The 24,473-nt window shown below is 49.5% G+C and overlaps 1 protein-coding gene across 1 annotated transcript; it reads left to right on the top strand.

Moving 5' to 3' along the window:
* LOC106501757 (NKG2D ligand 2-like) lies at positions 8,055 to 18,303 on the top strand. Its single transcript, XM_018053353.1, has 3 exons — positions 8,055 to 8,195; positions 15,787 to 16,050; positions 16,284 to 18,303. The coding sequence occupies exons 1-3, from the start codon at positions 8,108 to 8,110 to the stop codon at positions 16,319 to 16,321; spliced, it is 390 nt and encodes a 129-aa protein (XP_017908842.1). The 5' UTR covers positions 8,055 to 8,107; the 3' UTR covers positions 16,322 to 18,303.

Here is a 24,473-nt window from a genome sequence, read left to right as displayed (position 1 = left end):
TAATTAACAGCACTCTGCTTCTAAAATAAAGTAGTTTGAGCATCATCTGTGTCTTCACAAGTCAAAATCTTTTTGCCTGTGGAGGGTCTTGTCTCAGTCTCTATGTCTGCTGACTGATCAGGATGGTGGTTGCTGAAGGTTGGGGAGGGTAGGGCAATATCTGAAAAGAAGACGACAATGAAGTTTGCCACATCGTATGACTCTTCCTTTCACAGATTTCTCTGGAGCATGCAGTGCCCTTTAACAGTGGTTTTACCCACAGTAGAACTTCTTTCAAACTTGGAGTTCATCTTCTGCAGTCTGTTGCTGCTTTTTTCAACTAAGTTTAGATTATGTTCTAAATCCTTTGTTGTCATTTCCATAAACTTCATAGCTTCTTCACCAAGAGCAGTTTCTGTCTCAAGGAACCACTTCCTTTCTCATGCATAAGAATGAACCTTTATTCATTTCAGCTTTATGATGCAGCTGCAGCAATTCAGCCACATCTTCAGGCTCCACCTCTAACTCTAGCTGCCTTGTTATTTCCACTACATCTGCACTTACTTTCTCTAATGAATTCTTGAACCCCTCAAAGTCATCTGTGAAGGGAGAAATCTACTCCCACACTCGCGTTAATGTTGATATTTCAACCTATTCCCATGATTCACTGTTTTCAGTGGAATCTATAACCATGAATCCACTGTAAAGGGACTTCCCTGGTGGCCCAGTGGTGAAGAATCTACCTTCCAATGCAAGGAATGATGGCTTGATACCTGTTCAAAGAACTACCTGTTCAGATACCTAAGATCCCACATGTTGCCGAACAACTAAGCCCACCTGTCGCAACTCCTGAGCCCAGGCAACACCACTAGAGAGTCTGTGTGCTGCGATGAAGGATCCTGCATGACCCAACAAAGACCCCACATGCCTCAATTAAGACCAACACAACCAAAAAAATAAATTAGCAAATGTTTTTTAAAAAGACTATATCGTGGTTTTTTTTTGAATGAATTCAGTGCAGAAATTTTTCAGTTGACTTTGCCCAGATCCAACAGAAGAATAACTATCTATGCAACTATAGCCTATAATGTGCTTCCTAAATACAATGAGTTGAACATCATAATTACTCCACGATCCATGTTCTTCAGAGTGAATGTTGTGTTAGCAGCCATGAAAATAACATGAATCTTACTGTACTTCTCCATCACATTCTTGGATGCTTTGTCAATCAGTGGTAATATTTCAAAAGGGATCTTTCTTTCTGAGCAGTTGTTCTCAACATTGGACTTAAACACTTGGCGCCAATGTTGTAAACAGGTATGCTGTCATCCAGGCTTCATTGTTTCACTTGCAGAGCTCAGGCAGAACAGATTCAGCCTAATTCTAAAGGGCTTTAGAATTTTCCAAGTGGTAAGGGACCATTGACTTCCAGTAATCTGCTGCATTAGTCCTTATCAAGAGAATCAACCTGTTCTTGGAATCTTTGAAGTCAGGCATTGACTACTCCTCTCCAGGTATCAAAGTCCTGGTGGGCATCTTCTCCCAATAGATGGATATTTTGTCTACACTGGAAATCTCTGATTCAGTGGAGCCACCTTCATAGATTGTCTTAGCTAAATCTTTTGGAAAACTTGCAGCAGCTTCTACATCAGGTCTAGTTACTACACTCTGCACTTTATGTTATGGAGATGGCTTCTTTCCTTAACTCCATAATCCACCCCCTGCTATCTTCAAATTTTTCTTCTGCAGCTTTTTCACCTCTCTCAGCCTTCATAGAAATGAAGAGAGTTAGGGCTTGGATCTGGACTAGGCTTTGGCTTAAGAACATGTTGTGGCTGGTTGGATCTTCTATCCAAACCCATAAAACTTTCTTCTTATCAGCAATAAGGATGTTTTGCATTCCCAGAAAGAGACTCACAGACTTACTTAGAGAACAAACTTTTAGTTGCTGGGAGTGGGATGGGGGAAAGAGATCGTTAGGGAGTGTGGAAAGGTCATGTACACGCTGCTCTATTTAAAATGGATAGCCATCTAGGCCCTAAGTATGGCACACGGTGTGTCTGTGTGTGTGTACTCCTTCTGTGTGTGTCCAACTCTTTCTGTCCTCATGGACTGTAGCCGGCCAGCTCCTCTGTCCATGGGATTCTCCAACCAAGAATACTGGAGTGGTTGCTCTTTCCTTCTCCAGGGAATCTTCCCAGCCCAAGGAATGAACCCACAACTCTGCTCAATGTTATGTGACTGCCCTGTCAGGATGGGAGTATAGGGAGAATGGATATATATATGTGTACGGGTGAGTCCCTTAGCTGTTCACCTGAAACGATCCGAACACTGTTTGTAAATCAGCTATACCCAGTACAAAATTAAAAGGTTAAAAATAATAGATTGTTTTTTAGTTGGAGTTCAGTTCAGTTTAGTCGCTCAGTCGAGTCTGACTCGTTGTGACCCCATGAATCGCAGCACGCCAGGCCTCCCTGTCCATCATCAAATCTCCGAGTTCACTCAGACTCACGTCCATCGAGTCAGTGATGCCATCCAGCCATCTCATCCTCTGTCATCCCCTTCTCCTCCTGCCCCCAATCTCTCCCAGCATCAGAGCCTTTTCCAATGAGTCAACGCTTCGCATGAGCTGGCCGAAGTACTGGAGTTTCAGCTTTAGCATCATTCCTTCCAAAGAAATCCCAGGGCTGATCTCCTTCAGAATGGACTAGTTGGATCTCCTTGCAGTCCAAGGGACTCTCAAGAGTCTTCTCCAACACCACAGTTCAAAAGCATCAATTCTTCGGCGCTCAGCCTTCTTCACAGTCCAACTCTCACATCCATACATGACTACAGGAAAAACCATAGCCTTGACTAGACGGACCTTAGCTGGCAAAGTAATGTCTCTGCTTTTGAATATACTATCTAGGTTGGTCATAACTTTTCTTCCAAGGAATAAGCGTCTTTTAATTTCAATGGCTGCAGTCACCATCTGCAGTGATTTTGGAGCCCCCCAAAATAAAGTCTGACACTGTTTCTGCTGTTTCCCCATCTATTTGATGGGACTGGATGCCATGATCTTTGTTTTCTGAATGTTGAGCTTTAAGCCAACTTTTTCACTCTCCTCTTTCACTTTCATCAAGAGGCTTTTTAGTTCCTCTTCACTTTCTGCCATAAGGGTGGTGTCATCTGCATAGCTAAAGTTATTGATATTTCTCCTGGCAATCTTGATTCCAGCTTGTGTTTCTTCCAGTCCAGCGTTTCTCATGATGTACTCTGCATATAAGTTAAATAAGCAGGGTGACAATTTACAGCCTTGATGGACTCCTTTTCCTATTTGGAACCACTCTCTTGTTCTATGTCCAGTTCTAACTGTTGCTTCCTGACCTGCATACAAATTTCTCAAGAGGCAGGTCAGGTGCTCTGGTATTCCCATCTCTTTCAGAATTTTCCACAGTTTCTTGTGATCCACAAAGTCAAAGGCTTTGGCATAGTCAATGAAGAAGAAATATATGTTTTTCTGGAACTCTCTTGCTTTTTCCATGATCCAGCAGATGTTGGCAATTTGATCTCTGGTTCCTCTGCCTCTTCTAAAACCAGCTTGAACATCAGGAAGTTGACGGTTCATGTATTGCTGAAGCCTGGCCTGGAGAATTTTGAGCATTACTTTACTAGCATGTGAGATGAGTGCAATTGTGCGATAGTTTGAGCATTCTTTGGCATTGCCTTTTTTTGGGATTGGAATGAAAACTGACCTTTTCCAGTCCTGTGGCCACTGCTGAGTTTTCCAAATTTGCTGGCATATTGAGTGCAGCACTTTCACAGCATCATCTTTCAGGATTTGAAAGAGCTCAACTGGAATTCCATCACCTCCACTAGCTTTGTTCATAGTGATGCTTTCTAAGGCCCACTTGACTTCACATTCCAGGATGCCTGGCTCTAGATGAGTGATCACACCATCTTGATTATCCGGGTTGTAAAGATCTTTTTTGTATAGTTCTTCTGTGTATTCTTGCCACCTCTTCTTAATATCTTCTGCTTCTGATAGGTCCAGACCATTTCTGTCCTTTATCGATCCCATCTTTGCATGAAATGATCCCTTGGTATGTCTCATTTTCTTGAAGAGATCTCTAGTCTTTCCCATTCTGTTGTTTTCCTCTATTTCTTTGCATTGATCACTGAGGAAGGCTTTCTTATCTCTTCTTGTGATTCTTTGGAACTCTGCATTCAGATGCTTATATCTTTCCTTTTCTCCTTTTCTTTTCACTTCTCTTCTTTTCACAGCTATTCGTAAGGCCTCCCTAGACAGCCATTTTGCTTTTTTGCATTTCTTTTCCATGGGGATGGTCTTGATCCCTGTCTCCTGTACAATGTCATGAACCTCATTCCATAGTTCATCAGGCAGTCTATCAGATCTAGGCCCTTAAATCTATTTCTCACTTCCACTGTATAATCATAAGGGATTTGATTTAGGTCATACCTGAATGGTCTAGCGGTTTTCCCTACTTTCTTCAATTTAAGTCTGAATTTGGTAATAAGGAGTTCATGATCTGAGCCACAGTCAGCTCCTGGTCTTGTCTTTGTTGACTGTATAGAGCTTCTCCATTTTGGCTGCAAAGAATATAATCAATCTGATTTCAGTGTTGACCATCTGGTGATGTCCATGTGTAGAGTATTCTCTCGTGTTGTTGGAACAGGGTGTTTGCTATGACCAGTGTATTATCTTGGCAAACTCTATCAGTCTTTGCCCTGCTTCATTCCGCATTCCAAGGCCAAATTTGCCTGTTACTCCAGATGTTTCTTGACTTCCTACTTTTGCATTCCAGTCCCCTATAATGAAAAGGACATCTTTTTTTGGTGTTAGTTCTAAAAGGTTTTGTAGGTCTTCATAGAAATGTTCAGCTTCAGCTTCTTCAGTGTTACTGGTTGGGGCATAGACTTGGATTACTGTGATATTGAATGGTTTGCCTTGGAAATGAACAGAGATTATTCTATCATTTTTGAGATTGCATCCAAGTACTGCATTTCAGACTCTTTTGTTGACCATGATGGCTACTCCATTTGTTCTGAGGGATTCCTGCCCACAGTAGTAGATATAATGGTCATCTGAGTTAAATTCACCCATTCCAGTCCATTTTAGTTTGCTGATTCCTATAATGTCAATGTTCACTCTTGCCATCTCTTGTTGACCACTTCCAATTTGCCTTGATTCATGGACCTGACATTCCAGGTTCCTATGAAAATTGCTCTTTACAGCATCGGACCTTGCTTCTATCACCAGTCACATCCACAACTGGGTATTGTTTTTGCTTTGGCTCCATCCCTTCATTCTTTCTGGAGTTATTTCTCCACTGATCTCCAGTAGCATATTGGGCACCTACTGACCTGGGGCGTTCCTCTTTCAGTATCCCATCATTTTGCCTTTTCAAACTGTTCATGGGGTTCTCAAGGCAAGAATACTAAAGTGGCTTGCCATTCCCTTCTCCAGTGGACCACATTCTGTCAGGCCTCTCCACCATGACCTGCCCGTCTTGGGTTGCCCCACGGGCATGGCTTGGTTTCATTGAGTTAGACAAGGCTGTGGTCCTAGTGTGATTAGACTGGCTAGTTTTCTGTGAGTATGGTTTCAGTGTGTCTGCCCTCTGATGCCCTCTTGCAACACCTACCATCTTACCTGGGTTTCTCTTACCTTGGGCATGGGGTTCCCCTTCATGGCTGTTGCAGCAAAGCGCAGCCGCTGCTCCTTACCTTGGATGAGGGGTATCACCTCTCAGCCGCTGTTCGTGACCTTCAACGTGGGATAGCTCCTCTAGGCCCTCCTGCGCCCACGCATCCACCACTTCTTGGACGTGGGGTTGCTCCTCCTGGCAGGCGCCCCGGCCTCAGACGCAGGGTAGCTCCTCTCGGCCGTTCCTGTGCCATCACAGCCTGGCACTCTCTGCCACTGCCCCTGACCTCAGACGTGGAGTAACTCCTCTTGGCCGCTGCCCTTCAGGCATGGGGTCCTCCTGGCTTCTGCCCCTGACCTCGGACATGGGGTATCTCCTCTCGGCCACGCTTAGGGTGCCGGTCGCAGCCACCTGCGCTTAGGGCACAGTTGATGCAAATTCTGGAAAAAAGATACAAAGAGATGTAAAACCCAACTGCCACTTTTTAAGAGCCCAGAGCAAAAGCAAGATGCCTCACATGCCCCTGGAACACAACAACACTTAAGGGCTCAGCCAGTCACCTAGCCACCCCTCTGACTGACCCCTGGACACACCTCTCTCATCACCCCATAGAAGGAACCAGCTCGCCCCACCACCTTGGGGAGTGAGCACGCAAGGAAACTGTCATTTGTTCTCACTCCCCTCTGCTGCAGTAGTGGCCACAATAAAGCCTTGCCTCAATTTCTTTTCATTAAGAAATTCGATTTATTTCTATTGTCTGGCCTCTGATTGATTTCTACTGATTAAGGAGGCCAAGAGCCTGGTGTGTATCAATTTGGGGACAAGAGACACATGGGGGCTGGGAGGAGGACAGGACTCAGGCTTGGGTGGGGCACCAATTTAGCAGGTTCAGGTGATCAATGTGTCAGGGGAAGACTCTCATGCATAGCCCTGGGGGACAGGGCCCAGGGTTTAATCTCTGGCAGAGGCAACACGGGGACCACATAGCCCCAGTGGAGGAGGCTGGTGAAGAGGCAAGTGATTAGGAGAGCAGGAGAAAGACGAAAGGACAGCATTAGAGCCCTGGCCAGGACAGCCACATAGGAGAAGATGGGCCACTCTGGATAGGCCTGGCCACCCCCAGACACAGAGTAGCCCCAGATGGGAGTGAAATCAACCGGGAGGTGATGTTAACGAGTGTCAACAATGAACATCCTTCCAAGAACATGAAACTCCACCTGATTGCTCTTGCTACTTCCTTAATATTCTGCTTGCATCCATTTCCATATCTATAAATAGGGAAGCCAGCCTCACTCAGTGACAAGACATGAAATGGAGCACTGCCCGTGCTGAGGTGTCAGCGCGACCTTCCGAGGTCAGGGCTCAGTCACCCCTGAAGCTAGCAAAAGCCAAGAGCCCCGTGATAACAGAGAGATGGATCCCACTGTCACAGACGTTGACCTCTCAATGTCATTGATAGATCACTATGTCATAGATAGACCACTTCCCAAGAATTAGGAGGTCTTGTCAGTCCCAGAGAGTGATGGATCATCTCACTCTTCATCAGCGGATAGCCCTGAGATGTGAAAGTGAGATGTTCAGTGCTGGCTGGATGCTGCATACAGGTAAATTATGAGGGGGAATAAAACGGATCACACAGGCTACCAGTGTAGAACGAGCAGCCTGAAGAGACCGCCAGGGGGCGCCCGGTGGCAGCGCTGGATCCCGGTCTCCACCGGGAACCTGCGAATTCAGGTTCTGGCCTCAGTCCTCAAACTCTTTCTAATGAGCAGTTAAACTGTGGCCCACAAAAGGTCTAGGACTACTCCGGGGCAGAAACTACTAGAAAACATATTGCTGATGACACTGCAGTTAAGGGCTGTCTGCAGGCCCTTTCCACAGATCCGCAGAATTCGGTGGGGGTGGTTGCAGGGTGGTGGATGGCGTGGAAATCTTGAGTCTTTAAAAAGAACCAGGGTTTCCCTCCTACCTCAGTTTGTAAAGCCTTGGCCTGCAACGTAGGAGATCCGGCTTCGATCCCAGGGTCAGGAAAATCCCAAGGAGGAGGGCATGGCGAGCACTGAAGTACTCTCGCCTGGAGAATCCCCATGGTCAGAGGAACCTGGGGCCTGCAGTCCTTGGGGTCGCAAGAGTCGGACACGACTGAGCAAGTAAACCACCACCGCAGGAAGACTGCAGGCGGGAATGGGGAGGAAGGTTGAGGAGCGAAAAGGACTCAGAGGAGAAAGGAGTGAGTCAGGAGAGGGCTGCTGGGTGGGGCCATGCGAGTCTTCCGACGCCGGAAAAGGAAGCACCTGGCTCCCCTGGACCGTCCGAGCGTCACCTGAGGAGGGCGGAGAGGTACACGGGCAAGTGATACGGCGGCGAAGTGGCGGGAGGGGGCGGAGGGCGGGGCGGAGTGTGGAAGGGCGGGGCGGGCTCTCAATATAAATAGCTCCGATCTCCCCGGGAAGTCAGATCAAAGCACTTTCCACGCGGTGATGGGCTGGACCACTGACTCCGAAGCGCCTCTTAGTTTGGCTGCCCTGCTTCTCCTCGTGGCTCTCCGGTTCTGCCCGGCGCGAGGCGGTGAGTTCACGGATTAACCTGCGGGGAGCGAACACGGGGCTTTAAGACCCCGAGAGGGAAGAGGGTGTCCCCCGGGGTTCGGGGAACGTCGAGCCGGGACGCCTCCCTGCTTTTAGACCTCCGCGCGCTCCTTTCCTGCTGGGCTCCTGCTCCCCGCCCCCACTCCCCAGCTTGTTGCGGTTCTCCGTCCTCCGGCCGGGGCCCCCTCCCCGCCCTGGCATGTAAAAGACACGATCTGGGTGAAAAAGGAATCACAGCATAAAGGGAGGGGAAGCTGGGCGAAATGGGAGCTCGGGCAGCAGCAAGAAATGCTGCTCCAATCCGCGGGCCGCCTCTTGGGAATTTGGAGCCACTGGAGCTAGTGCAGGGCAGGTGGGGGCCGCTACCGAGGGACCGAACCCACGGATTCAGGGGAAGGCTGGGTGGAGTCTGACCAGTTGCGTTGGGCGGGCCGGGGCAGCAGGGGGCGGCGGGAGATGGGCAACGGTCTCGGTGGAGTCCACCACTTGGGCAGGGTTTGGGGGGGGAGTGTGCAGGAGGTGGGGGCAGGGAGATGGCTGGAGTCTACCTAAGAAGCCTCCCTAGAGTCCTGCTTGGTTGCAACACTATTTTTTCCATATCCGTTCCCATCCCAAGAAGCTCAGGGCCTCCAACAACTTCCCATCTGTGAAGGGATCCTAAACCTGCCCTCTGTCAACTGGCACCCTATCCTCTTGCCTGAGAGTTCACCCCAGCAGAAGCCTTCCAGGCTGGACCCCGGGACATAAGCAGGAGAGATGGGAGAAGAGTTTCCAAAAGTGTGTGACACAGGGCATGAGGGTCAGGACGGGCACCCCCACTTCTACCCTTCAGTCCCACATTCACATTTCCTGAGACTATGGAGACAGTGGCCTATAATAGCTATTATTTAAGACAGGAGTTGGAGAACCTTTTCTTCAAAAGAGAGAGAGTAACACAGTTGGTCTCAACAGGCCATTTGGTGTCTGTGTGCATTATACATCTCCATATTAGTGCTACAAGAGCAGGCAAAGACGACCTGAAAAAAAAATAAAAAGAACAATGTGACTCCCCTGTAATAGTAATAGATGACTCATCCCTTAGGGACTAGTGCAAGGATGCCTTAGCTGCCTGTTGGTAAACCAAAAACTTGCTCTGTCCTGCCTTGTATGTTCTGGGTGGTGTGAATGTGAAAGGAGTATGGGTCCAGCAGATATGGGCTGATGTCCCCTGACCCCCTCTGCTCTAGAGTGGTTTCCATGGTCCATGGAAATATAGGGGACACTGCATGAAGCCTCAGGCATGAGCAGAGAATAGTGTGTGCATGCTAAGTCCCTCCAGTCATGTCCAACTCTTTATGATCCTATGGACTATAGCCCACGAGGGTCCTCTGTCCAAGAGATTTTCCAGGCAAGAACACTGGAGTGGGTTGCCATGCTCTCCTCCACGGGATCTTCTATCACTCAGGGATATATCCCACATCTACTCCAGCTCCAACATTGCAAGTGGATTCCTTACTGCTGAGCCACAGGGGCAGACCCTGGAGATAGTGGTCCTACAAAAATTCTGATGTCAGGCCTAGGCCACCTGCTGCTCTCTCTTATTTGTTGCCTCTGGCCCTTCTTATGCCAAACCACAATATCACTTTAATCCTCTGATGGCTGGTCTATCTGAACTAATAATTAGGGGTTGGTGAGCCCAGATCATGATAGACAACGCTGACATTTCATGACCAGAGGCCTCACCTCCACCAGCTCCCAGGACCATACCAGGAGCCACATTTAAATGGTGTCATATTCACCACTGCAAATCTCATGGCCTTGCTTCAGGACATAAAGGGTCTGTGTTGTGAACCTCCAAGTAAAATGCCATAGACGGCAAATAGCACCTTTCCCACCACAGACAGATAGCTCTGACGTCACAGGTTCTGCTGGGTCATCTGCCAAAGAAGCAGGTGATCAGGTCCAATCGTCCCTAACTGCTTTTGTGCTAGGACAGCAGTTGCAACAGAAAACCATGGTCTGCAGAGCTTGAACTATGTCATATGTACAAGTATAGAAATCTATGGGCCACACTGGGAATTAAATGGAGATAGGATAGGGATGACACTCCTGCAGCCCTGGAAGGTTGTAGGTTGGTACTCTGTCATTTTCTCCAGGATATGATATTGTTTACACATACTCTTGGGGGATGAAGGTCAGTGTCAGAAGTGTGAACTTGGAAATCGCTTCTATGGTACCCTCACCACACGGTAATTTACTAACTGTGAAGATTTTTCATTCATATGCAAATGCAATGAAAGTGAAATGAGCACTATGAGGACCAGTGGATGGGTGACACTCCTGTGGGCAGGACGTGGGACAGATGTGTATTCCTTACACAGATCTCAGGCACCACAGTAATAACAGGCGGGCCATGACGATGTTTCAGACTGCTGGACATGATGACAGTCCCACCCTTGGACCTCATAAATGTGGGGGTGGCGTTTTACCAAGTGTACACTTACCCCAGGCAATGACCATGTGGCTTCCAAGGCCAGAAGGACTTCTGCACTTGCTGTGGTGATAAGAGGGCCCTCCTTGCTGATGCCTGGCATCTCTGTCTCTAGGAATGGATTCTGAATATAAGACCTGACTCAGTGCTGGATGCTGCACAAAGGACCTGGACATTTTGTTGGGATGTCTGCATCCCAACAGGGCCTCTAGTCTTGGGAATTATTTGTCTATAAGATGAAATACTTTGTCTTAGGAAAAGAAAAATGAAAAAATGCTCTCGCCTTGTACAAGAAAAAGCAGTGTGGAAGGAAGAAAACTTAAAAGCTAGAAGGAAAAAAAGAGAGAAAAATACAATAGAAACAGAAACTACTCTTTCATGGAAAGTTGCCTTTTTAAATGTTTTTTAATACAGAGGAGTTCTGCCTTCTTACTTTGGGGAAAGTAGGAGAGGAATTTACTGAAACATCTTAAATTTGGCAGATGCTAGCATTTCTCAGTGCCAGAAGTGGGTTTGGGTCAGGTCAACAGAAAAAAATTCCTTTTACTGCACCTAGAACAGTGCTATGCACAGAATGGGTGCCCGAGTTGTGTTGCGTAGAAAAAAAAAAAGTAAACAGATTTTGTGCTTATCTTCAAGGCTGGCTTAAGTAGAAAATGAATTTTTTAAAACACTTGAAAAAAATTAAAGAATTCAATTTATTTATTTTTTTAAAATTACATATGCATCTTGAGGAAGGCACTCAATGCCTAGCCACTGATCAGCGCCTCCCTGGAGTCAAAGCTCCTCCCAGACAGCTCAGGCTGTTACTAGTTGAAGCTGGTTATGACCCAGATCCTACCACCTATGAAGGTAACAAGTGGTTGAAAAGGACAAGTTGGTTTGCTCAGGAGCCCTGGGAAAATAGTGGCCTAATGTCCTCAGACTGCCTCCAAGTTTCCAGGTTAGAAAAGGGGCAGAGGTGGCTGCTGCAGGGTGCATCAGCATCTTGAAAACGGTCAGGGTGGTTGGCACAAGGCGAACGTTTGAGCACCACCAAGCTTATGGTTTCAACCAGTCTGGGGGTCTGCGTGCTTGCAGCCAGCAGTTGTATGTGCTGGGGGTCTGCTTCCTGTAGAAACAACTTGAGGCTTGTGTCAGCTCTTTGTTATCTTTCAGGGAACTGGCAGTTTCATGATACTGCGATGTGGCTGCTCACAGTCTAAATTGTTAAGAGTTTCCCAGCCTGAGGAGTATTCCTTTCTCCGTCTTCACAGGTTCTAATCCTTAACTCTGAAACCACCATTTGAGACTCACAGGAGGCCTGGCTGACTAAAACTTTTCTACAAACAAGAGGCAGACAGAGAGCATGGGGGCAGGTCTTTCCCAATAAGGCGCCCTAGAGCCCTTTTGGTTACAAGACCATTTATTACCCATTTTTCCATGATCCCAAGAAGCTCAGGGCCTCCAACAGCTTCCTGTCTCTTGAAGAGAGTCTAGACATGCCCTCTGTCAACTGGCATCTTATCCCTTTGTCTGATAACTCACCCAGCAAACCCCCCCGACCTGGCCCCCAGGACCTAACTTAGGAGGGACGGGAACAGGGTTTCCCAGAGTGTGACACAGGGCTCGAGGGTGAGGCTGGGCATCCCCACTTCTACCCTTTGCTCCCACATTCGTAGTGTCTAGGAATTGGGACACCATCAGCAGTGGCACCCCACTCCAGTACTCTTGCCTGGAAAATCCCATGGATGGAGGAGCCTGGTAGGCTGCAGTCCATGGGGTCCCTAACGACTGAGCGACTTCACTTTCACTTTTCACTTGCATGCACTGGAGAAGGAAATGGCAACCCACTCCAGTGTTCTTGCCTGGAGAATCTCAGGGACGGGGGAGCCTGGTGGGCTGCCATCTATGGGGTCGCACAGAGTCAGACACGACTGAAGCGACTTAGCAGCAGCAGCAGCAGCAGCCTATAATGGTTATTGATTAAGGTAGGAGTTGACAGATTTTTCTTCTACAGAAGAAAGTATATCTCAAGGTCTCATTAGGCAGTTTGGTATCTGTATCTGGGTGCAAAAGGAGCTTCCGCATTTGTGGAGCAGCGGAAGCCAAATATAATGTGTAAATCAACTGAGAATCAGACTTGTCCACTGTCCTGGTTTCTGACCCCAGTAATGAGTGACCCATTCCCTAGAGAATCATCCAAGAGCTGCCTCAGTTGTCTGTTTATGAACCAGAAACGTACCCTGTCCTGCCTTGTAGCTTCTGGTGGTGGGACTGTGATAGGAGTGTGGATCTGGCTGTTATGGGCTAATGCACCCCCTCTGCTGTAGACTGGCTTCCTTGGTTCAAGGAGCCGTAGGGGACACTGCATGAAGTCACAGGTGTGATCAGGGGATAGTGGCCCTGTATCAACGCTGGTGTCAGGCCTAGGTCCCCTGCTGGTACATCTGATTTGTTCCCTGTGGCCCTGGTTATGCCAAGCCACATAATCACTTCTATCCTATGACGGCTGGCCTATCTGAACTAATAGGGGTTGGTGAACCCAGATCATGCTGGGCAACTCTGACATTCCATGACCAGAGGCCTCATCTCTGCCAGGCCCCAGGACCATACCAGGAGCCACACTGAATGGTATGGGCTTTCTCACTGCAAGTGGTGTGTCCTTTCTTCAGGACACTAGGAGTCTGTGTTGTGAGCCTCCAAGTAAAATGCCTCATACAGCATGTAGTACCTTTCCGAACACAAATAGCTATGACGTCACCGGTTCTGTTGGGTCATCTGCCCAAGAAGCAGGTCCAGCCACACTCATCATTCATCAATTGTGACTGCTTTTGTGCCAGGACAGCAGTTGCAGCAGAGACCTAGGGTCTGTGAAGCCTGAAATGCGTCATAGGTACCATTAGAGGAAACCTAGGACCTCAGTGGTAATTCAGTGGATATAAGATAGGGACCACAGCTCTGCAGGCCTAGGGAGACTGTAGGATGCTACTCGTTTCCATGATTTCCTCCAGGAGATGATGTTGTTTACACGTACTATCAGGGGATGGGGAGTCAGGGTCAGAAGAATGAATGTGGAATTCACGACTATGGTACCCTCACCCATGGTAGTTTACTAACAACACAGACTGTCCATTCATGTCAGAAGTCCAGGACATGTGCAATGGACACTGAGTGGATCTGTGGACCCAGAGATAAGCACTGTTAGCAGGACCTGGGACAGGTGTCTATTAATTGCCTGGTCCTCAGACCATCACTTCACAGCACGGAGGCCATGATCCTGCTGCCGTTCCTGTGCGTGGTGTTAGCAACACACTGGGTCCCATATGAATATGGGCGTAATTCCAGCTCACTTCAGTCACTGAGTCATGTCCGACTCTTTACGACTCCATGGACTGCAGCCTGCCAGGCTTCCCTGTCCATCACCAACTCCCAGAGCTTACTCAAACTCATGTGCATCGTGTCGGTGACGCCATCCAGCCATCTCATCCTCTGTCGTCTGCTTCTCCTCTGGCCTTCAATCCTTCCCAGCATCAGGGTCTTTTCCAATGAGTCAGTTCTTCGCATCAGGTGGCCAAAGCATTGGACTGACTTACCCCAGTAAATAACCATGTGGCTCATCGGGAGAGAATGGAAGGACTTCTGCACTTGCTGTGGTGATGAAAGGGCCCTCCTCACTGGGACGGGGCTTCTTTCTCTGGTGATGCCTTCTGAGAAGTAGCTCAGTTCTGGAAATTTTGGTAGGGATGTTTGGGAGGGATGGCTGCTTTCAGCCTGCTGATCATCCAGTCTTGTGTTTGTCTCTCCTTGGTTTCTGTCTCTCAATCAAGCAGTTTGCATCCAGGTTCACTGACCATCTCTCTGCCTCTAGATCACCCTGTGCTCTGAGCCACCATTGTGCTCTCGGCAGTCAGGCCCTGGCTGGCATTGGGACTCTCTAATCACTTTCAGCTTCCCTGATAGCTCAGTTGGTAAAGAATCCACCTGCAACCCAGGAGATCCCAGTTTGATTCCTGGGTCGGGAAGATCCGCTGGAGAAGGGATAGGCTACCCACTCCTGTATTCTTGGGCTTCTCTTGTGTCTCAGCTGGTAAAGAATCCACCTGCAATGTCGGAGACCTGGGTTCGATTCCTGAATTGGGAAGATCCTCTGGAGAAGGGAAAGGCTACCCACTGCAGTATTCTGGCCTGGAGAATTCATCCATGGGGGTCACAAGAGTCTGAAACGACTGAGCGACTTTCACTAATCACTTTGATCATTGTACCAACTTTGCTCCTGACATACAACACTCCACCCAGAATCTGATCTTTCCCCATTTTCCATCCCTATTCCCGCAAAGGCCACAGGAACACGGTCTCCTACCACTATCCCTGATTTCCACAAAAGTAAACTTTGAGCTATTGGAGATGCTTCCCATCCATGCTTTCCTCTTGGGCTCGATAGAGTCCATCAGGCTGTCCCATGGAGCTAGTGGATTGCACACTTTCCTGCCCTTTCATTCCGGGTCTGCCCTGGCAGATTCACTTCTCTAAGGCTTTGATCCCCTCCTCTGCCACCTGCTTCAGAAGTTCTGGACTTTCTCTTTCATGCCATGTGGGCCAGGCCTTTCTCCAGGCTTCCAAGACCCATCCTAGTGAGAGATCAGCAGCATCTCCCCAGTCTTGCTAACTCCTGTGACCTGTAATTATAAACTCTTCCTGCTCCAACTTGGGGTTTTGTACTCACCTGTCGCCTCTTTGCCCCTCTCCCTGTGATCCTGCTTCCTCAGGAGCATCCCCACAGGCTCCCCATCTCTCACAGGACCCGGGGTTAGATTCTGACAGTCCTCTGTCGTCTAGGCTTTTCCTGCATAGCAGCCTGGGCACGTCTCTGCAAAGGTTATGATGCTGGGAACGGACCTGGTGGACAAGGGGACACAGCCAGGCTGTGTGAAATTCGCCAGGCAGGGGACTGCTCCTTCTCCACAAGGAGAGGAGGGGCACTGGCTGTATGGTGTGTGTTGTGGGGTGTCATTGCTCTGTTAGCCCAGCCCTGCACTTTACTCCGCTCTCACATAACTGGGGGAAGTGGCCTACAGGTTTTTTTCCCCAACCTCACCCTCACTGTGTTTTGCCTTCACAGACCCTCATTCTCTTTCCTATAATGTCACCATCGATCCTCGGCCCAGAGATGGTCAGCCATGGTGTGAGGTTCAAGGAGAAGTTGATCAAAAGGTCTTTGTCTCCTGTGATTTTGGTAAAGGTAAGACCAAGTACATGAGTCCATTGGGAGAGGAAGTGAAATGTATAAATGCCTGGGAAACACAGACTGACACACTCAGAGACACTGGAGACTTGCTCAAGGAGCAGATGCCTGACGTTACACCAGAGAAACACACAGACAAGGGTGAGTTAGAAAATCCAAATGCAAGAGGAGTAGACTGGGGGCTTAGCTGCATCCACTATTTTCGGAATTAAAAAAAAAAAGGGTACTGTCCTTCCCTAGTAGTCCAGTGGAAAGAGCAGCTGTTGCAGGGGAGACCAGGGCCAGATTAGCTGGGCCCAGGGGAGGTGGACCCAGGTGGGTAAGAATCTGTCAAGCCCAGAGGCTGAGCTCTTTCTTTTCCTCCGTGGGGTCAGGCCCTCTCACCCTGCAGGCCAGGATGAAATGCTGTTGAGAAGACAGCAGACACATCAGTGCATCCTGGGAGTTTGGCTTCAAAGGACAACCGTGGCTGCCCTTTAATTTGGACGATGGACCCTGTACAGTGCATCATGCTGGAGGGAGGCGGATGAAAAGGAAGAGGGAGAATGACAGAGCTGTGACCGACTGCTTCAAGAAGGTCTGCAGGAGAGCCTGTCGGCTCTGTCATCAGGCTTTCTTGGTGTGCTGGGAGAACACCATGGGCAAGTGAGAAGGGAGGAGAAAGTGGCAGTTCTCTCTTGGTGACATGGACCCACCCCTGTGTGTTTGTGAAAATGATCCGTCAGAGGTGAGCTGTCCTGGGAGAACAATGGCCCGGGGATGCTCTGTGACCCTCCTTCCTCGTCCACCTCCTGGCGTCTCTCCTCACAGCACAGGCCTTTGTACTGTTGGACACGGATTCTCACTGACCCTAAACATGAGAGCATCTCTGTGATTCCAATCTCCTTCTTACTATTCCCTCTTTCCGGAACCTTCTTTTAAATGTCACCAGTCCTCCTTCTGGAAATCTGTCAATAGCACCTCTGCTGTCAGCTCCTGAGGACTCCATCCTGATGTCACCATCTCTGATGTCACAGCAGGACTGAGTGACTCTGTTGGAAATCTTGCTTCCCCATTAGCTGTCAGAGTCCCATGGGGACTGGGCTCCTCCCTCCCTCCCATCTCGCCTGAGGACCTGTCACAAGGGCCTCCACGTGTGGATGCAAACAGGCTGCATAGTAGGGGTACCTGGCTCAGGGGGGCTAAGGTGACATCTGCCGCGTTTGGGGTCTGGACAAGGGCCTCACCCTTATTCTGCTTGCAGCATCACCGACCACAGGCCCCCCTACAGTGCGGCCCACGGCCACAGCCATCAAGCACATCACCTGGATCCTCCCCATGCTCCTCCCCAGTTTCATCATAACTGTCTTCCTGGGCTGAGTCCTTTCCAGGAGCAGGTACTGAGGGCAGAATTCAGAGGGAAGGCAGGGGCACAGGGCCTGGTGTGAGGCCGGGGCAGGTGAATCCCAGCCAACCCCTGCCCCTCACTGAACCTCCTCACCCTGGAAATGAGCAGGTGGATAGACCCCATATCACCCGAGAGCAAGAACTGCAGACTCAACTCCAAAGGCCTGTTCTCGCAGGAAGTGGTGTGGGTCAAGCAGGCAAGGCAGGAGCCCCACAGCAGAGACTGGGGGAAGGGGTGAGGCCAGGCCTGTGCTCCTGGAGCAGCAGCAGGTCTGACTCAGTGTGGCCGGCACGTCACCAGCCTCCTGGGAACCCAGAGCCTCCATCACTGAGCCGCCCTGCCTCGAGCAGAGGTGCCTGGGATGGGTGGGTCTGAGCTGTGGTGGAGGCGCCCAGCTGGGTGGGACCAGGAAGAGATGGGGGGCAGGGACCCTGGTCCTGAGAGCTGTGTGTGCTGCTCAGAAGCTGGAGGGCAGTGAAAGAAGGTTTGCCTGCAGCCCCCCAAGGCTGTCAGGAAGCAAGGCCCCTCCTCCAGGGACCTGCTCCCTGGTCCTTTAGGCCCACCTTGGGGAGGATCCGGACCTGAGTAAAGGGAGCAGATTGATTCCTCACTGGCTCCAGTCCTGAGCCTGAGCAGGGGGTGTCAGGGCCTGGGGTGACTCTGTGATGCAGGAAGGAAGGAGGAGGTGACAAGAAGCTGCTGGGCCTGGGGTGGGGGTGGGGGTGGAGCCCCTCAGTGAGGGTGAGGCTGGAGGGGGCTGGGGAGGGGCCGCCCCAGGAAATTGACAGGAGTTCCTCAGCCCCCTGGACCAAGGCCTCTTTCTTTTCTAAAGGAGACGGTGCTCCCAGGAAGTGTGACAAGTGCTCTGTTGGCCTTTCTCCTGCTCTTCACTTTAGATCCAGGAGATCAGACCCCATGAATCCTCAGTGTTTTCCGGTTACGATGACACAGTAGATGCATCATCTCATGGGCTTTATCACTTTTGACGAAATCCTACTCAGCACTTTTTAAAAAAAAAAACAGGAACAATTTATTTCGCCACTTTCTCCTGGTGCTAATTGGTGGTATTTCTACACTGAAATATTCAAGTACTTGAAGAAATCTCCACAAACAGGACATTTTTCATCTCATTCTAGTTTGTGGATAATTAAACTCTGCCTCATGACCTCATTTCTGCAAATGATATTGCAAGAAAAATACCGTCTGCTATTACAGGACTCAGGGATTCTTTATGTGTCTGGAGAAATCACCTCAACCTATTTCAATAGAAGAAAGTTTTATTTATGACTATTTCCCTTAATAATTTATTATGATGAAAGTGAAAGTGGTAGTCGCTCAGTCGTATCCCACCTTTTGTGACCCCCTGGACTGTAGCCCGCCAGGCTGCTCTGTCTGTGGGATTCTCCAGGCAAGAACACTGAAGTGGGTTGCTGTTTCCTTCTGCAGCGGACCTCTCCAACTCAGGGATTGAACCCATGTCTCCTGTGTCTCCTACGCTGGCAGGCAGATTCTTTACCATCTGAGCCACTGGGGAAGGCAATTTATTATGCTAGTGCTATTTAAATCAACATCTCAGTACTCCAGAAATCTTGAAGTATACAAGATTTTTGTTTTCTAACCCATGAGAGAGGTCATGATGTCTCACTATTTCTCCGTCTTATGCGATTCAGTGCACCTGGTGATACGGAGGAAACAGGGTCTGAAAGGACACATGCACCCTGTGTTCATGGCAGCGCTGCTCATAGTAGCCGGACCTGGAAGCCACCTAAACGTCCACCCACAGGTAAATGGATAAAGAAGATGTGGAACATATACACAGGGCAATATTACTCAGCCATCAAAAAGAAAGAAATAATGCCATGTGTAGCAACATGCATGGCCCTGGAGATTGTCATATTGAACAACATAAGTCCAACAGAGAGGCAGAAGCATCTGTTGACATCCTTTACACTCAGAATCAAAAAAGTTGTGATATAAATGCTCTTACTTACAAAACAGAAAGAGATCACAGACTTAGAGAATGAATTTATGGTTGCCAGGGGGAAAGGATGAGGGGAAAGGGATAGTCAGGGAGTCTGGGATCAACATGTACACACTGATTTATTTAAAATGGATAACCAGCAAGGACCTACTGTATAGCACATAGAACTCTGCTCAATGTTATGTGGCAGCCTGGGTGGGGATGGGAGGGGATTTGGGGAAGAATAGATGCATGTATGGAAGTGAAAGTGAAAGAAGGTTAGTTACACAGTCATGTCCGACTCTTTGGGATCCCGTGGACTGTCAGCTGCCAGCTCCTCTGTTCATGGAAATCTCCAGGCAAGGGAGTTCTGGAATGAGTTGCCATTTTCTTCTCCAGGGGATCTTCACGACCCGGGGATCAAACCTGGGTCTCTTGCATTGCAGGCAAATTCTTTAGCAACTGAGCCACCAGGGAAGATAGAGACATGTAAGTGATTAAGTGTTAGTCACTCAGTCATGCCCGACTGTTTGCAACCCCATGGACTGCAGCCCACCAGACTCCTCTGTCCATGAGATTTTCCAGGCAAGGATACTGGAGTGGGTTGCCATTTCCTTCTCCAGGGGATCTTCCCAACCCAGGGATCGAACCCGGGTCTCCTGCACTGCAGGCAGATTCTTTACTGACTGAGCTACAAGGGAAGCCCTGTATGTGTGTGTTAAATCCCTTGCCTAGCTTCTTTGTGCTGCTCATTCAGGATGCCTGCACTCCTCTCTGGGTGTATATTTCCGCCTTGCTTCCGTCTTAAATAAATGAATTATTTCTGTATGTCTCCAGTAATAACTTTGGTATCTGTTTTTACAGTTTTTGCCTCCTTGAAACATTCTTGCTTTCAAAGATGCTAAGAGCGAACGGAACTTTGCATCTCGCCCCTGGTGTTTTCCTCATTTTACACCAAGCTATCCAGGTTCAATTCCTGGGCAGGAAACTAAGATCTCTCTTTAGCACCACTCACTGCTATCCCTCTAGATCAATATTAAGGAAATATACACCTTATATTACTACATCTTATATTAAGGTGTAAATATGCACCTTAAATATACAGGGAGAGGGGCTTCAATTTTGTCATGGGAGATTGCGCCTCTGCCAAGAGTTTAAAAAAAAAGAGCAAGTCCTTCCAAAGTTAACCCGGGTCCTTCCCTTTCTAGGCCCTTTAATGGCTATTGTTGTTCTTTCCTTTCTAGCCCTTGTTTATTTAACCTTTCAATTGACTTTGTGTCTAGGATCTACCAGTTTGAAATCACACTCCTGGTGGCTCAAGGAATACAGCCCCTTCCAGTGGAGGGTGGCCCAGATCCATGTAGGTCCTTGTGAGGGACTTCTGCACCTTGAGGGGAGGCTCAGTTCAGTGGTCCCTGTCCAGCAGGGAGAAGTTTTGATCGAAGAAAGCTTCAGCCCCTTAACCATTAAGAATAAGGGTGTAGACCCCTCAGTGGGGAATGAGACAGGTTGGGAGAGTTTGCTGCAGTGAGTGTGCCTGGACAAAAGTCACATCAAGCATCAAAATACAAAGAAATTGTAAGGGGCTAAAAGTAATTGCATGCATGTGCAGTTGGCGAAAATAATCAACAAGAAGATACAAAAAGACCAAAAACCCAAGGGGATTTCAGAGCAGCCAGGAGCAAAAGCAGGGTACTGGTCATGATCCCTGCACACAGCACCACCAAGGGGGAACAAACACCCAGCTCAGCCCCTCTGGCCTGAACCCAGGACCCTCCCCCACCCTCATCTCATATGCAGGACTGGCTCCCCCACTGTCTGGAGCCAGCAAGGGAACATGTTACCTGTTTTTGCTCCCTCATGAGTCCCAATAAAGCTTTTCCCCCCCTGAATTTGTGTCTGGCCTTTTACCAACTTCTATTGATTGAGTCCAGGAGCCCTGGTCGGTAACACAGGAGGGCTTTTGCTGAAGGTCAGGATGCTGCTCGGAGATGGTGTCTCCAGTAGGCTTCCAGCAGAAACGGGTTGAACGCATGCAGATCCCAGGTGGGGATGCACCGTGTCAGGAACAAAGCAGGCGCAATGGTTGATATGAGTAGAGAGATGGGACAGCTGCCAGGTCCTGACTGCAGAGTATGATGCTGGTTCCCAGCACAGGGCGATCCTAGAGGCAAATACCCGGATGGGCGGCCAACCTGGACACAAACTGCACGACTGAAAGGAATGAGACAGGGAATGCCCTGGGGCTCCACTGGTCAGGACTCCAGGCTTTCACTGCCAGGTGCCCGGTTTGATCACTGGTCAGGGAGCTAAGATCCCAAAAGCCAGGCAGCCGACCAGAAAACAAAACACCCAAGAAACCAAAGAAAATATAACACAAGCTGGATAATCATGACGCTGTAAACAGCCATCATAACAGCTTGTCTGGATACTTCGCCCAGTTTCTAGAACTGAGCCAGTTATCAGAACCGAGAACCCGTTATCTGAGAGAGGTGCAGTTTCCAGCAGGCAGGCCCTCATCACCATGGCAAGCGCAGTGCCACGGTCCTCTGGCCTTCCCCATCCCTGGGAGCCACGTGGCCATTGACTCAGGTAAGTGCACACTGGGAAGCAGAAGCCACCCCACATTCCTATGGACCCAGGGTGTGACTCACATCATTTCCGGGGATCTGAAGCATCATCGCGGCCCCACTGTGATTAATGTGATGCCTGAGATGCAGGGTACTGAGTACATAACCGTCCTGCATCCTGCCTACAGGAGTATCACGGTGTGTGAAGACCCACACAGTGGTTATTTCACATTCTCCAGGTTTGATCCAGTGATGGAAAAGTCTCTGTAGTTAGGAATGGGGTGAAGGCTGCCATAGTTGAGAAGTATGAGTACATTCTCATATTGCCTTTCCTCTGCTACAAACAGAATGTTGCAAGACCACCCTTTTCTGGGTAAAATGGCAGAGATTAGTGAACAATCGTAACCTGAAAGCATGCAGGGCTGTGATCCCTTCACATCTTTTTATATCTGCCTGGTGTAAAGCATTTCTATCAATGGATGGGCACTAAATATTTCAGGATTTGCAGACCAGAGGCCTCTGCAAGTGCTCAACTCAGCTGTGGAAGGTGTTCATGGAAAGGACATGAAGGAAGGAGTGTGGCGGAATCTGCCACTGGGACCCTAGGACCCTGCGGCACCCATGACACAGAAGTCCATCAGCGGGGAAATCGTGCCAGGGGTAACCTGCCTGCCTGCTAAGCCATTTCAGTCATGTCTGACTCTTTGCGACCCTATGGACTGTAGCCCACCAGGTCCCTCTGTCCATGGGATTCTTCGGGCAAGAATACCAGTGTGGGTTGCCACGCCCTCATCCAGGGACAGCTTGTGACATCTAATCAGAGCATCACAACCCAGCCCCACAGGGTCAGAGTTATGGCCACACCACTTGTAGTGGGGAAAGCCTAACATTTAAACATGGCTACTGATATGGTCCTAAGTCTGGTAGAGACTTATCTGACCGGAGGTCTTGATGAACTGGGTTCATCCACTTCATAATCATGACTGAGAGGCCAGCTGTCGTAGGATAGAAGTGATCGTGTGGTTTGGCATAAGCAGGGCCACAGGGAACAAATAAGATGACCAGAAGGGGACCAAGACCTGACACCAGAACTGTGGCACCTCCCTGTCCTCTGCTCACCTCTGTGGTTACATAGTGTCCCCGTGGTCCCTTGGACCGAGGAAGCCACTCTACAGCAGAGGAGGGGGGCCTTAGCCTGTGACTGAAGGACCCACCCTCCTATCACATTCCCACCACCAGAGGCTACAAGGTGGACAGGGCAGAGTTGGGATTCATAAACAGGCAGCCAAGGCAGCCGCTGGATAATTCCCCAGGTGATGAGTCGCCCAGTGCTGGGGTTCGCAAACCAGGGCAGTGATCAGAGGGGTTCCTCTGGTTTTTCACGTTGTCTTTGCCTGTTTTTGCACCACAAACCTGGACGTGCACAGAGACAGACGCCAAAAGGCCTGAAGAGACGAACAGATTTGTCTTCTGTAGAAGAGTTCCCCAGCTCCTGTCTTAATCAATAACCATTACAGGCTGCCATCTCCACAGTCTGTGGACGATATGAATGTGGGACCAAAGGGCAGAAGTGGGGGTCCCCCTCCTCAACCTGAGGCCCCATGTCACCCTTCAGAAGAATGGGCTCCCGACCCTCCTGGGGACCAGGCTGGGAGGCTTTTGCTGGCGTGAGTCCTCAGGCAAGGGGATAAGATACCAGTTGGTGGAGAGTGTGATTCGGGTCCCTTCACAGGTGTGAAGGTATTGGAGGCCCTGTGCTTCTCGGGATGCAGAGATGTGGAATGAACTTAGTGAGCTGCGGAGGAGGAGCTGTGGCCACTAAAGGGATGTGTCTGGGGAAGGGAGAGCCCGGGGTGGCACGAGTGGTTCATGGCTGGTAAAGTGGCCTGGGAGTCAAGGGCAGGGGGTCGTGTGGAGGAGAAGGGTTTGTGTGGACAGATGAGATGAGTGGTGTGTGCTTTTCAGGGGGTGTCTGGGTTCCTCCCCACAGGAAGGTCGCCTGTCCCAGCCCTGGCACGGGGGCTCCCACTCCTGGAGGCATGGCTGAGGGGCTTGGAGCTTAGGGATGGCAGTGTTTCCTGCCATGCTCTCCTTGTCCTCTTGCCTCCCCACCTCTCATAGTCTGAGTATTGTTATTTCAACCAGTTTGCCCTTTTGTTGGCCTGAAAGTGGCCAGCAGCCCAACAGCTGCCAACAAGGAATGGAGCTCACCTAAGGACTGAGGAGGAGGAGGCGGAGGCAACACCACGCCTGTGGGCTCTTTAATCAAGGCAGCTCGGGTCCCGCTCTCTGGTTATAATGCATCATCCCCGCCCTCTCCCAGGAGGTTCACTGGGAGCTCACCACCCTGTGCTTTGTGGGCATAGTTGGGCAGCAGAAGCAGGACCAGGAACCATGACTGAAGTTGGTGCCAGCACCCCTTGCCACCTGGAGCCCTGGGGTGACCCACCCTTAAGGAGGAGCCTGGTTGGCCAGTGGAGAAGGGAATCAGTCCCCAGAGTCCTCCCACTGGAGTCTCTCCTGGGGGCTCCCCCAGGCTCCCCACACCCTCTGTGGGACTGGTGTTCCTCAAAATTTCAATGATCTGTCCCTCCCCTTTCTTCTATCCATCCACTTCTCTGGATCCCCATGTTCCTTGTGTTTTTTA

This window comes from Capra hircus, chromosome 9 (assembly GCF_001704415.2).
Source record: "Capra hircus breed San Clemente chromosome 9, ASM170441v1, whole genome shotgun sequence".
NCBI lineage: Eukaryota > Metazoa > Chordata > Mammalia > Artiodactyla > Bovidae > Capra > Capra hircus.
This window is presented reverse-complemented; position numbering and strand designations above follow the sequence as displayed.